Here is a 14,026-nt window from a genome sequence, read left to right on the forward strand (position 1 = left end):
TATTTATACAATTTTATATTAAAACCTTTAAAAAAAATGAACACATTTGTACTTTCTGACAGGCATTCAATCTACAAACATCATCAGGCCAAGCCTTTACTTTACCCAAGGTCAGTTAAACTCAACTTTCTTTACCTTCTATTTTTATACCTTCACTAAAAACAAAAAAATAAGATCAGAGATCAAGCTGAAATACAAATAAAAATACTAAAATGAGACCACTTTGCCACAAAGACAGAACAGTGTAGTCCAAATCACACTTGAGGTGAAATAAGAACCAGGAAGTTTGTAATAAAAAAAACAGGTACTTAACCAAGAGTCTACTGCCATACAGTCTATAAGCTGCATAAATTATTAAATATTCCATGATTCTATGTTAACAGAACCCCAAACGTACAAAGGTCCTAATGAAAGATCCATGTCCAATCTATTTTATGAGTCCAAGCAAATTGTTGAAATAGTTTTAAACTAAAAAATGTTTTAATCACATTAGATGTTCCCTTAATATTATAGAATGCTTAGGGGAACAATCTTTTTTGAGCATCTATGACGCCTCTAAACTAGGGGCACCCTGGGAGGAAGCCAAGCCCCTCCTATATTAACAGAAACTGATCCGTTCATCTACGTTCTGAAGGGGATTATTTATTGGGAGAGATATATACAACTACTGTCTGATTAGCAAAGGAAAAGCTTGAGTGGGACGACTCTGAGGCACAGAGACTCTGATTCTACCAGATCTGGTTCGTAGACGACAGTTTAAACGAAAGAGAAAACATAACATTGAATGCAAAAAAAAAAGTAAATATCAAGTAACACAGTTTATAGACCAAAACACATCTAAAAAAATCTTAAAATGTTTTCCAAACCAATAAGCACCAGTTAATCAAAAACGTCTCCAGTACAGTGTTAAACCCACATGTAGCTGCTGGCATTTGTTTAGGCCAATAAAAGGTTCAAGTTTTAAAGTAACCTCTTATACAGTAGGTGATACATACCATATATATATATATAAATACATCAAGCAGTGTTTTTTGGCTCATACGGGACTGATTTAGGTGTTGTTTTGGATGATATAAAGTGATGACAGAAGTAGGAGGAAGTTATTTAAAATAAAAAAAATAAATGTATGTTGATGAGCATCCAGTGAGTAAAGTGTCCTCAGGTTCAAATAGTTTCCTTAATTCCTGATGCAGTCTAAATGTGAATATCAAGTCTTAGGACATCAGTCTTCATATTTCCAGTCTCCTCATAGCCACACATTCATTTTCTTGTCCTCTCCACCCCTTCCGTCTGCTCTCAGAGGAGCGCTCGCTGCTGTTCTTCCTGCAGAAACGCCTGTTTTTCCATTAGCTTCCTGAAAAGCCCTTCCCTGTTTCCCAGCAGCTTTGTGGGATGGCCGCACTCTGCCACCCGCTGCTGGTCGAGGACGGCCACAGAGTCGGCGTTCTTGATGGTGGACAGACGGTGAGCGATGATCATCACCGTCCTCCCTGTTCATTTAGAGAGAGATTTATAGAGATAAGAAACAAAGGAGCATATTGGTATATTTCTTAAAACATGTGATGGGGAGATGAAAGGGCTACCTTCCATGAGGCGCTCTAAAGCCTCCTGAACAAGGAACTCATTCTCAGCATCCAGCGCACTAAAGAAAGGAGATTAACAAAGCTTTGGTGGAAATGCTATAACAGCAGTTTTAAAAGCCAATGTAATGGAACTACTAAAATTAAAATAGTTCTGATAGGCTGCTCTGAAACAGCCAGTAAGTCTCACCTGGTGGCCTCATCCAACAGCAAAATCTTAGGGTTCTGGTGAAAAACAGGAAAACAGAGTAAAAAGTCAGACAGGAAACCAACTCATGGAGGATCTATTTTAACGTATGTCTCTACCAACTTTACACAAGGTTTTTTGAGACAGGTTTTCTGAGATTGTATTTGAGTGGATACTATTTGGATAATACTTTAATGTTGTTAAATTGTATTTCTATGTTGCATAAAACAAACGTCATACAAACCTGAAGGCTTCCAACTTAACAGTATGGTAAGAGCTTTTGTATTGCTAATTTACTTAATGGTGCTAAAAAAAGTTCCTCATGGTAAAGTGGATTAAGTCTGACATTTAATCAGGTGTGCTGGTTCCCAGTGAGTAAGTTTCCAAACTGTTTCTAAATCTAAGAATCATATCAGTTAAATAGTTTTTCTTTTTTTTAAGCAAACAAACTTTGAAAATGCAGACAATTATAACTTAGAGTCTATAAAATGGTTTGGAAACTCAAATATTTTCTTATACATTTATTTACAGACTAACCCAATCCCTGCTGAAGGAAATTATCCTAACAAATTTAAACAAGCTGGAGTAAAGTAATCTCAGAGCTAAATGTGTTCCAGTTTTGCACTTGTAGACCCTTATATTCTCAATGGCCGCTGTTACAACCACAACAATGACAAAAACCTGTTTTATGTGGTTTTCTAAGCCGACACAACACATTTTATCCTACAAACACTTATAAGTAACACCTGGGCGACTGACTTAATGTTGCATACATAATAGAAAACTGCTAGCATCCATCTTTAATGTGGAAGTCGGGAACCATCCTGTTGCAGCGACTTTCAAAATCGCAATGTGCTCTATGCACAACTCAACTACTTCCTAAACTTAAGGCAGCTCTTTAGTTTCCTGTCTTTTTCTCCTGGATGAATTTATTAATCCAGGTGTGCCTGACCTCAGAAACCATGACCAGACACACCTGGATTAACCCTTCATAGGGCAAGTTACCAGTTTTCAACACTTGCATACCCCTTACAAATGTGAGGACTAGAAGCACAAGATCTATATCCAGCCATTCAGCATAGGTACTGCTACATGGCTATAAATCTTATCCTAGAATTTGACCAATTAGATGAACCCTTAAAAGATATTACCTACTGTAAATGAACTTAAAAAAATTTAATAAGTCAAGAAAAAAAAGGTAAAAAGCTAACTGAAAAGTTAATAAGTTAATAAGCCTAGCTAACAATTATATTTAGGTTTTTAAACAAAAAAATGTAAGCCAGTATCAGCATTAATGCCTCTAAGGTTATGTTGTACAAAAAAAAAAACGTGCTTCTTTCACTCTCAGTATTTTTAATAAATATCTCGTAGAACCACTGTTGTCGTTTTTCTTAATATATTCATTATTGACATTAATTTTTGCCATCAAAGTATCCATAATTTTTAAATCTTACAAAGGTAATACAGTGTTGTCCTGGATTCCAATAACAGTATTGGCCTGAAAATTTGATTTTCAAAGTTATTTCACTGAGTCTCCTATAAAGGGTTAATCAGAGCAAACGTATTTCAGGAAGTCGAGGAGTTGTGCATAGAACCAATTCCTTTCAGGGTTATTTTCAGATCAAATTTAGGACTTTGAAATTGGACATTTCAGCTTCCAAAGACAATTTGAACACACCATAAGTTTCTCCATGTGGACACATGTTGAGGGTCATATGCAAACTGGGTACTGAACACAGGCCTAAAACATTTAACCTTTTTTTTTCCTTCAACCAGAGCAGCTTTCTCCTGTTTATGTTTCCTACATGAGAAAACAGGACAGGTTTATTTCACCAATGTCTCTCTTCTTTCAACCTTTAAATATAATAATACTAATAAAAATAATAGAACTTTATCGATCTCACACTGGAGAAACTGACCTCTGCATTTAACCTATCCCCTTGGGGAGCTATGGGCTGCCATTGTGCGGCACCCTGGGAGCAGTGTGGGGTTAAGGGTCTTGCTCAGGGACCCAGAGTGCAGGCACAAGCGCACTACTCTAAGCACTAGGTGAGAGAAATAAAGAACTAAATGATGCTTGACTCTGATGTTTTTCAAACCCTTATCCCTTATTGTGTATTATGCGTAGAGTGTGTTGGTCTCTTCCATAAATCCAGATCAATCTAGCTGTGCTTTCCTCTGATGCATTTTAAGCAGTAAAATATAAACATAAGGCTGTTTTTACCTTAAGCAAAGCTCTGGCGATGGCTATCCTCTGCTTCTGCCCACCTGGGATACAGACACACATTCATTAATAAAGACTACAGGCCGACACTAAAGGCAGAGTAGTTTTGATTTGATTTTTAATGAAATGTAAATATAAGGGAAGTGAAGAGGTGGTTTAAAAGCTGCTGCTGGCAGCTAGAAGTTAAGTGAAACTATTGGCCTGGCTGTAAATCCAACATATTGCTGCTTCAGTTCCTCACCTGACAGCAGCACTCCTTTCTCTCCCACCACAGTATCAAAGCCTTTGGGAAAGGCCTGGATGAAATCATAGGCGTTGGCCACTCTGGCGGCATTGTAGATGTCCTCTGCGGTCACAGCTTGTGGGTCCATAGCGCCGTACGCAATGTTATCTCTGATGGAGCAGGAAAACAAAACTGGCTCCTGGAGGAGAAAGAAAAAAAAAAAGAGCAGACTACTGTAATGTCCTTTAAAACCTGAATCCTTCAGGCAGCTCTTCTGTCTGGGATTTAGGTGGAAGTGGTTCGATAATTACCTGGCTGACGGTCCCAATGTGATTCCTGAGCCAGTTGGGATTTAGATCCCTGATGTCACGACCGTCTATAGTAATGATACCTGGAGAAGAAGGGATCAGGACCAGCTTTATTTGATCTGACTACAGCGCTCACAGCATACAGGCAGCAGGTATGCACAGATAAACAGGAGGTATGAGTTTTAATTTGCTACTGAAAATGGGACAGTTTGAGTCTTTCTGCAGTATTTTGGTTTTATTTTTTAGCAGTGTAATCAGGTAAAATGGATGGATGGGTGGACAGACCAATTCATGCTTACCATTATCTGGGTCATAAAGCCTGAGAAGCAAAGACACAAGGGAGGACTTCCCTGACCCACTGGGTCCCACCACGGCCATGATGGTTCCAGCCGGGACCCGGAGGTTCAGATTCTGGAAAATAGGAGCCTCCTTCCGAGTTGGGTAGGCAAAAGAGACATCGCAGAACTCCAGCTGGCCTTTCAGCTGATCTGGAACAAGGACCTGGCCCTCTTTAAAAAAAAAAAAAAAAAGACAATCTGAAATATAGTTATAGGAGAAGCAAAACTTTACAGATTGCACAGCTTTCAACAACGAGACTTCAGGTGTAAGTTACAGACATTTCATTCTACCCATTTTTTATTTCTTTTTTTGTTGGACTGTTCCCAGTAGTTTTGAATATTTTTGATTTTTTCTCTTCCAGCAGAATACCAGCCAGATATATAATGCACTAACTTAGATCATTAGAATGGCCTGGTTAGGGTCCAGACCCAAATCTTACAGGGAATCAGCATCAACACTTGGAAGCTGATGTTCACAGACAAGATGTTTATAATTTGACTGAGCTTGAGCTTTTTGCCAAGACAAATACGTAAAGCTGGTAGGCTCCAACTAGCAGCTGGTTCTAGAAAGTATCCCCTGAGATGGTCAAGTACACGCTGCACTTTACATAACTTAATTTGTCCAAAATTGTAAGAAAAAAGAAAACAAAAGTGTCAGTTTGATGCAGCTTCACAAACCTCTTTGACTTTTAGTTTGTAAATAACACAAATAACAATACATGGATCATATCAGTATATGGATGAATTGATTAACAGTTAATTGATGTAAATATTAGTCGTCATGGATACACTAGCTACAGCGTTACTGTGTCAGAATGTAAACAGGTGATTGTTTTTTATTGTTCTTTGTAGATTAGGAAGGCTGCCGTTTTTAACCTAAAAGCCTTGTGCATTAATATAGATGTTGATAACAGTGTGCACAGCATTACAAACCATTTACAGGAAACTGGGGCTTTCTGTCCAGCAGCTGCCAGAGTCTGGCTCCAGCTCCGAAACCCTTCATCAGCTCAGAGTAGAACGAACTGAGACCTGCAAACCAAAACACCACTATCAGTCCAAAAGCTGTTTGTCCATCATATTTTATGATGGTTTCCTCAGATAGTTTACCTGCGATGCTGATTCCCACCCAGAAGGTGTACATGAGGAACGAGGAGAGCTCTCCCACAGTCATGTGTTGGCTGGCCATCAGGAGGCCTCCTTTGTAGAGCACTGACAGGATCATGAGGTTACCGCTCAGACCAGTCTGGGACATAAACACGTTTATTTTCATTCAATTACAACAACATCTGGTGCAACAGATACTTCCTGAAACAGCTCAGATTACACAAATAGCTGCCTCAAAGGGAGTCGGCTTGAGAGACTCAGAGCCTAGCCACTCTTATAGTAACAGATAAAAGTTTCAAGGGGAGAAACTAAAGACTTTATAAAATGCATCAATTAGAATACTGGTTGAAGATTTTATTGCAAAGCAAGGTTTTTATTTTTTAATAGTAAGGCATTTTTTAGCAGTTTGTTGTTGTGAAACATGTGTGCAAAACCTCATTGGTTCACTGTAGCTCTACAGCACCACTGCTCACACTTACCACTCCAAAGAAACCGGCTCTGATCAGGGCCTCCTTCTGAGCCAGGCTGAGGACGTCGTCTGCCCTCTGGGTGTACTTGTCCACCTCTGACAGCTCTTTGCCAAAGGCGCGGACAGTCCGGATGTTGCTAATCCGCTCCTCCGCCAACTGTATGTACAAATTTATTTGGGCTTTTAATCAGCAGCTGCACTTTATCTCCATTTTTAATGAAGTTACAACAAGCAGAGGGGCCTTTTATTGAAACTAAGGGTTAATCAAACAACAAACACTGATATGAAAAGAGAAAAAAAAAAGACATACTGTAAATTTTAATGCTTAGGTGTAAAAATAATGATATAAAATATAGAAAAAACCATCTTTTGCTGCCAGCCTGCGTACCTGAGTGGCTTGTGCCAGTGCATCCTGTGTACGCTTGGAGATAGAACGAAGGTATCTGCCATAGATGATAGCAAGAATGGCCATGGGGGGAACAATCAACAGAACAAAGCCCGCAAGACTGGGAGAGACATAGAACTAGAAGAAAGAAGGACACATCTGCAGTTAATGGAGGAAAGACAGAAAAAATATATACATACAAAATCAGATATTCTAAATTAAAGGCAAATTATTAATATTTTATTTTATAAAAAACTTTAAAACCAACTGAAAAAGGTTTGTAGCAGGGCCAAATCAATGAAGACATGGGCACCTGAGTTACAGACTGTTTTATTCCCTCAGTAGTTTCTTTCATTTATGCTAAATGCAATAAATTAGTAGTTAAACACACATGAGTTTCTAGGTTTAATGTCACAAACAAGAAATAACGGCCTGAAATGTCTTATATACAAAATAAAAACAGCAAAACTTCTCTGGCAACTATAGCTTCTTTGGAAATGAATTCCTCCAATGTTACACAAACATTTCTCATTAAATAGAGATCAAATCAATCTTAGGGCTTCTTAAACTTATCACCCTGCCCAATTGTCCTGGTGAACACTCCAGGAATAACTGAGTCAGAACCAGAACATAAGGGGCTGTAGCATGAACACTGCATGTAAGAAACAGTCAGGCACATCAGTCTGTTTCTGTTTTTTACAAGCAGAAGTGTTCAAAGCTGAAATTTCTCTACAACAAATCCAGAATTCACCTTGCATCTATTTACATTCATACATGCATCTCTAACAACACATGAGAAAGAAATATGAATAAAAAAAAACAATAATATCAGGGTAATTGTCAATCTCAGAAAAATCTAAGAACATATCTATGGTTTGGATTAGGGCGGCAAATAATGATTATTCAACAAATTGATTAATCTGTTGATTATTTTTTTGATTAACTGATTAATAATCGGATAGCCAAAGGTTTCTAAAAGATTTCTTTTACAAAAGTAAATCAGGTAAAATTAAAATGTATGTACTTGTGGAGTTCTGGATAGAGCATATTGACAGACAAAAACTTTTTTAAATCTTTTTTATCTTAAATGCAAAATGTATATACCGTATATATTTTTTTTACACTTTTAAGTGTGGGTTACAGCTAAAAGCATATTTTACAGTCTCTATACTACAGTTATAAATTAATTGATTAGAAAATTAGATGATTATTTCAATAATCGGTAATTAATGATTAATCTGATTAATTGCTTCTGCCATATTTTGGATATAACCAAATTGACATGCTTTGGTTATTACTAAACACATCTAATTCACTCCTCTTGTTTCAGCGTAGCAGCAGGTGTAAAAACAGTCCAAACAGAACAATTTATGATAACTATTCTGCTTTAAGCTCAGAGAGAAACACTCAGGAGAACCATGCTTTGCTATAAACTGGAGTAAATTTTAGTCCAATCAGGTCAGATTAATAAACTGGACTGATTAGACATGAAATGGATCCTGTAGGGTTGAATAAGAACTGAAAATGAGTGTCTGTAAAGTCTGCTGAGTTTGCAATGGCTGTGAAGCTGTCTAATAAAACCCTGTTGCTTTGCTGAGAGTGAAAAAGCTCCCTGTTCCTAAAGCACAAAGGGCTCTCATTCTGACAGCTGATTACAGGAACTGCTCCTTTTACTTCCTTGACAAAAGCAGGCTTTCAGGAAACCCTTGTTTCCTCATTGGGAGAGAAAAGACAGCATACCTTGCATTTAATGATTTATGAAAAATGTAGTAAAACTAAGGGCTAAGAAGGTATTTAACAAGACAGAAAAGGTGACAAGAACTGGCCGCACTAGACCCAATAGAACAGGAAAATGGTTCATTGCTTGATATACGGAGCTGCAGAACCAAAGAGCCACAGTGGCTCTGGAAACCCTAGATATATTAGATGAGAACTGTGCAACACCTTCAGCTTTTAAACGTTGTTGAACTAAAACTGTACAGGTAAAAAAATAAATAGATCAAAGGAACTAACTAGTTATGGTTTCTGTGCAGAAAACATATAAGAAATTCATTTAGTATTTTTGAGGTCATGGAAAGGACAGGTTCAAGCCACAGCTCCTGGAGCAGTGGTGGCACTGGCTGAATTGGGAGCAGATCTGCTAGTGCTAACATCCTTGTTTAGCTTTCCACTTACAGCGCCGTGACTCGCTGTCAGGAACTGTGAGATGAAAACACAACAGGGACCAGCAAGCGGATGGAAGGTCCTCCTGTTTGATTAGGCAGTGAAGCGAGCTGGGTGGAAGTTCACCTTTTGTTCTTATGTGCGACACACCATTTAAAGATATAATCATTAGGCTGAATACTCATTATTGATAAATGCAACATAGTTTTGCCTAATCAAAACTCCTATATCTGCAATGATATTAGTCAAAGTTTTGATTTTAGTCAAAAAGAAATTATTTATATCTAGAACTGTGGTTTTAACTAGCCACTGCAGACATCTGATGTCACAGACGTCTATAGTGGGGGTTCTAGACCAGATTTAGTAGGAGGCCAACATGTTTTTATGAGGCTACAGAAAAGAAAAAAAAAAACAGGGCAATAATGTATTTTTTAAATATATAAAGAGTAAACTTGCAACTTTGCACTGAATGAAGCTAATTTTCCACATGTGATGTTTATGGCTTTTCTTCTTTTTAGTTTTTTTAAGATGTTCTTTCTAATATTATGTCGATCCAAATTCCTAATTCAGAAATATGTCACATATTTTAACTTATTTAAATGAAAATGATCAGTTTTATTCAATCACAATTGGAACTTAAGTAAAACTTACAAAATTTTTAAGGTTGGTTCAAGATTTACCTGATTAAAACTGTGCAAACTTCCAAATCATAATTAAAACAGAAAAAAGAAAGAAAATATAAAATGCGTCTAAGGGAGCTTTCAGTTACTATGTCTGTTCCAGCACATTACATCATTAGAAATGTATTTTACTATTATGTCTTTAGTACGGGACCAGTTCTGCAGGGGACCCTTTCTTGAAGCCCCCATGGTAACAATCCTATTTCTTTCCAGGAAAAAAAAAAAAAACTAAGCTGATCTAAAGCAGACAAAGCAGGGAGGGGAAGGAAATAACCAGAGACAATTTCTTTCCTTTTACAGATAACTAGTTTTCCTGTAAAACCAGTTTGACCGTCCCAGAGTCTATATTTAGTCATCTTGTTGGAAAATCTTCTCACATACAGAAAGGACACAATGAAAAAAAAAAAAAAAAAACACAATGAAGATGTCAGGAAAATAAACATTTCCCTTTACTAAAGCATGCAGAGCGAGGCATGACCTCACCTTCCCTCTCTGCCATTAACAGCCTGAACACCTGAGAGCTTTATACCAAATATAATCCAGTACAAGTTTCTCCCTGCCCTGCCATTTTCAAAAACGCACATTCACATCCATCATACACTCCGTTTTCCTCCCAGTGTATGTCTGAGACAGTACCTACCATCATGCTGACACCGGCAGCTGCTTGTGCGACAGCCCTCAGCCCATCTGACAGGTTGTCAGTGATGGAGTGGCCCACCACGGCCGTGTCCGCAGACAGCCTGTTTATGAGCTCTCCGGTCCTGTTCTTATCAAAAAAAGCCACTTCTTGCCTGAGGATGGCGGAGAACACAGAGGTTCGGAGATTACGCACTATCTGCTGACCTGAAAGAAGGGGACAGGAAGATTTCACTGAGTTAAAACAATCGGTATGAGAACGATTCAATACTACACAGTTCTGTATGTGGACTAACAATACTGACCATCTTTACAGGAAGGGTCAGAGCAGACCCTACCTGCTGAGGAGACTAAGATCTGCTGGAGTGAAGGGGCCGCTGCTAAACACCTTCTTTGACTCTAAGGTGGCATCAGACATTTTTTTGGAGTGGTATGTTGGAGCAGCAGCTTATCTGCAGCTGAGAGGAAGCAATTAGATAAGCTAATTGGGAAGGCTGGTTCTGACCCAGGATGCCCCCTGGACCCACTGCAGCTGTTCTGAGACAGAAGACCTGCAGGAAAACTACCATTAGGAGGACAATGTCTCCTCCCAAATGCATGAAGTTTTAATAGAGTTAAGGAGCTCAGTGACAGACTGCTGTGTCCTTGATGCAAAAAGGATAGTCTCTGCAGATCCTTCCTACAAGCTGCTTTTAGACTTTATAATCTTTGCTGCTCCCAAGCTGACCAGTGAGTGCATACACACATGCTACTGGTTGCATATGCTCTTGATCTCATCAATGCTTGATTTTAACTCCTCCTGGGAGATGTTTCCGATTTCTTATATTGTACAGTTGACATTTTAAGTTGTTGTTTTCATTATGTCTTGTGTGCACATTTTTTAAATGTCTTTTTTCTACAATTATGTCTGAATTTCCTCTATTGTGACACATTAAATTTATTTATTATCTAACCTTACCCTGCTTTGAACTTCTCCACAGCTTTCCTGTTGCACTAATACATGAAATCCAAACAAATGCAATGATATCTTTCATTTAAATGGTTAAACAAGTCACAACTAGTTTCCTTTTTCATGTTATATGTAGCCTACATCACTGCTAGTTTGGATTTTATGAAGATCACAATTCAAAGGGTTAAAAAGAAAACATATGGTTTCAAATAAATGACTTTAAATCCACTTGGGTTTGTTTGCACACAATCAGTATGTTTGCCAGGCAACCAGCTTCAGGAAGCTCCAACATGACAGCTGGAAATAAATCCATAAAATGCTGCAGAGAGCAAATTGTTGGTGGTACGGCACTTCACAAAGCAGAAACCCTGCTTTGCAAACCAAGTTTTAATCTTAGAGTTGCATCCTCCTTTTAATTCTCTGCAAAAACATGACAGATTAAATGGAAAACTTTACAGTCTTTTATTAAAACTTTTCCCTTGATATTCCATGTGTTACTAATGACTAACTCCTGTCATGCCCATGTAATAAATCATGTATCCACGGTGATTGACTACTTTCTGAGCCACATTCGACTCACCTGATGCCTGCATGAGGTAGACCCTGGCAGCGTTGGCTGCGCCGCCACACAGAAAAACCCCTGTCAGCATGATGCACAGAGATGTCAGAGACGCCGTCATGGTCTCTGTATCCGTCCCGGAGGTGTAGATGGTGTCTATGACTCTGCCCAGGAAGAAGGGAGCCGACATGGTTACGGCACTGGAGACGGTGAGAAAACCAATGGCGGCTGGAAATGGAAGAAATCAAAACAGACATGAACTCTGAGTCATGGAAAATGGCACAATCTAGTGTTTTCCAACATATAAGGCATCCTTTTATTGGTAAACACAGCATAGAATTAGCCAGCTCATCTCCATATATTTTTACTTTTAAAAATTAATAAATGCAAAATACCAAATAATATGACTTGACTGGTGGGAGTATTTATAACATAGTGATTTTATAGTTCACTTTAGGCTCATCAGGTAACTGCAACATATATTAAAAAGCAAGGAAACAGCTCAGGTTGTAATAAAACCTTGGTTCTGCTCTGAGGCAGAGAAACAAGCAGGTGGACAATTTTAAGATCTGTACAGGGACAACAGATGAAAAATAGCCTTTTGGCTACGTCTGGCTAATAAAAAAATAAATAATAAAAAAAGGACATGCAAAAAAATAAAAAACTATCCCTAAGAATACACCCTTATTTAGATAAGACTGTATTTGTGATATGAATACACAAGGTCTGAAGGTTCTGTGGAAGGAAAGCAATATCTAAATGCAAAATGATAAAACAATTAGAGAAAATCCCAAACATTAAGTGCATTTTAGTTAATTTTATAATGATTTATCTTGTCAAACGTTCAGACCTGTTCAGCTTCTACATTCTACTAAATTTATTTATGTCTATTGAGGAGACATTTTAACAACCCTTTAAGTCCAGAATGATTAACTGGTTTACAAAAATCAAGCAAATTAATATAATATAAAGTGAGTAATAAGCTGCAAAGGTGAAGTCTGGGGGCTACATCTGTGATGTTTGGGGAAATGTGGGACTTGTTTTAAGTTGTTATCAGGATGTTCTACCTGCCAGCCTCCATCTCTCTGGGTGAGCAAGAACCAGGATCTTTTTAACATCATCCATGGGGACGGTGGTGGGGCTCTGCTCTCTGTCCTGGCTCTTCTCCGCCTCGGCTGCAGGTGTGGAGGCCGCCGATGAGCTGGCGAAAGCAACAGGTGTGTGACTGAGGGGCCGTCCTCGGAGAAAAGAGTGACCGGAGGTCAGCGTCCACAGGACGGGGCTGACTGGTGGCGGACAAGCGGAGGTCTTCACCCCGGAGGACAGCCTCCTCCTCCAGGGAGCGGCTGAAAGAACCGCCCGGTGTTCAAGGCACAACAACCTGGACTGGGCCAGTTTTAATTTACAGAAGTACATCCTGTTTGTGCAGTTCGACATGCGAATTAAAAGCCGCATTGTCCAAGTTGGTGCCAGAAATAAAGCAAATGTGATTAAAACCAAAGCGAGGATGTCTCACAGAGCCATCCAGACTCAATGACGGACAGTACCGATGTAAATCCACTTGAAGAAGCTTTCAATCGTCCCAGCTTGTAGCTCAGCGCTCCATATCCTCAGCAGATCCGTTTTAGGCTTCTCTCCGCTACATTGTGGTTTTTTAGACCGTTATTGGAGACTTTATCAGTCCCTGACAGCCGCCTTTAACCCACTTTATCTCTTATCACCGGTCAGCTCCTGACACCCTGCTGCTGCCTGTCATTACCAACGGCACCGACAGGGAGGCGAACCAACGACCAAATTCCGCCTAGCACCAAAGGAAACCTTCCGAAATTCCTCCTGAAGGTACCTGGAAGGAGCTGGAAACATAGAAATATAAGAGGTGACCCTGTTTTGGCTCACAGGTTACAGTAACTCACGATTCATCCGCCTCTGAAGGTGATGATGTAAGAAAACTTTCCCAGGCAGAAGTAAACAAACCCAGATCAACGAACCAAAACAAAAATCGTAATGTTGGAAATAATAAAATTCCACCCGGAAGTGATCCCCTTTGATAGGAATTCTAACATAGTTCATTTTCATTTTTATTTATGTTCTTTTAGCAAAAACATTTTAAAATACATTATTTATGTTTACCATGAACCAGTCACTCTAAATAATGCATCAAAGAAGTGCACAAAATAACAGTGATTTAGATAAATAAATGAATAAATGAAATAAAATAAAA

General features: G+C 38.7%; 1 protein-coding gene across 1 annotated transcript; it reads right to left on the bottom strand.

Annotated features, from left to right (window-relative positions):
- Positions 1–1,287: 1,287 nt before the first annotated feature.
- On the bottom strand, positions 1,288–13,737 carry abcb10 (ATP binding cassette subfamily B member 10). The gene is made up of 14 exons (XM_015386469.1): positions 12,873–13,737; positions 11,827–12,033; positions 10,302–10,504; positions 6,822–6,956; positions 6,444–6,590; positions 5,968–6,103; positions 5,794–5,889; positions 4,822–5,031; positions 4,526–4,605; positions 4,233–4,413; positions 3,992–4,035; positions 1,771–1,805; positions 1,584–1,642; positions 1,288–1,490 (listed from the first exon to the last, which is right to left on the bottom strand). Exons 1-14 carry the CDS (start codon positions 13,258–13,260, stop codon positions 1,297–1,299), a joined length of 2,115 nt encoding a protein of 704 aa, XP_015241955.1. The 5' UTR covers positions 13,261–13,737; the 3' UTR covers positions 1,288–1,296.
- Between the last annotated feature and the right edge of the window lie 289 nt (positions 13,738–14,026).

Source organism: Cyprinodon variegatus, unplaced genomic scaffold, assembly GCF_000732505.1.
Source record: "Cyprinodon variegatus isolate N-32 unplaced genomic scaffold, C_variegatus-1.0 Scaffold369, whole genome shotgun sequence".
In the NCBI taxonomy this organism is placed as follows: Eukaryota; Metazoa; Chordata; class Actinopteri; order Cyprinodontiformes; family Cyprinodontidae; genus Cyprinodon; species Cyprinodon variegatus.

Excerpts from the sequence above, each read along its gene's own strand:
- abcb10 (XM_015386469.1), bottom strand. The coding sequence starts at position 13,260 with ATGCGGCTTTTAATTCGCATGTCGAACTGCACAAACAGGATGTACTTC. Across the intron at positions 10,505-11,826 it reads CTACCTCATGCAGGCATCAG|GTCAGCAGATAGTGCGTAAT; the intron begins GTGAGTCGAATG and ends CCCTTCTTTCAG. Across the intron at positions 6,957-10,301 it reads CTGCCGGTGTCAGCATGATG|TTCTATGTCTCTCCCAGTCT; the intron begins GTAGGTACTGTC and ends TCTTTCTTCTAG.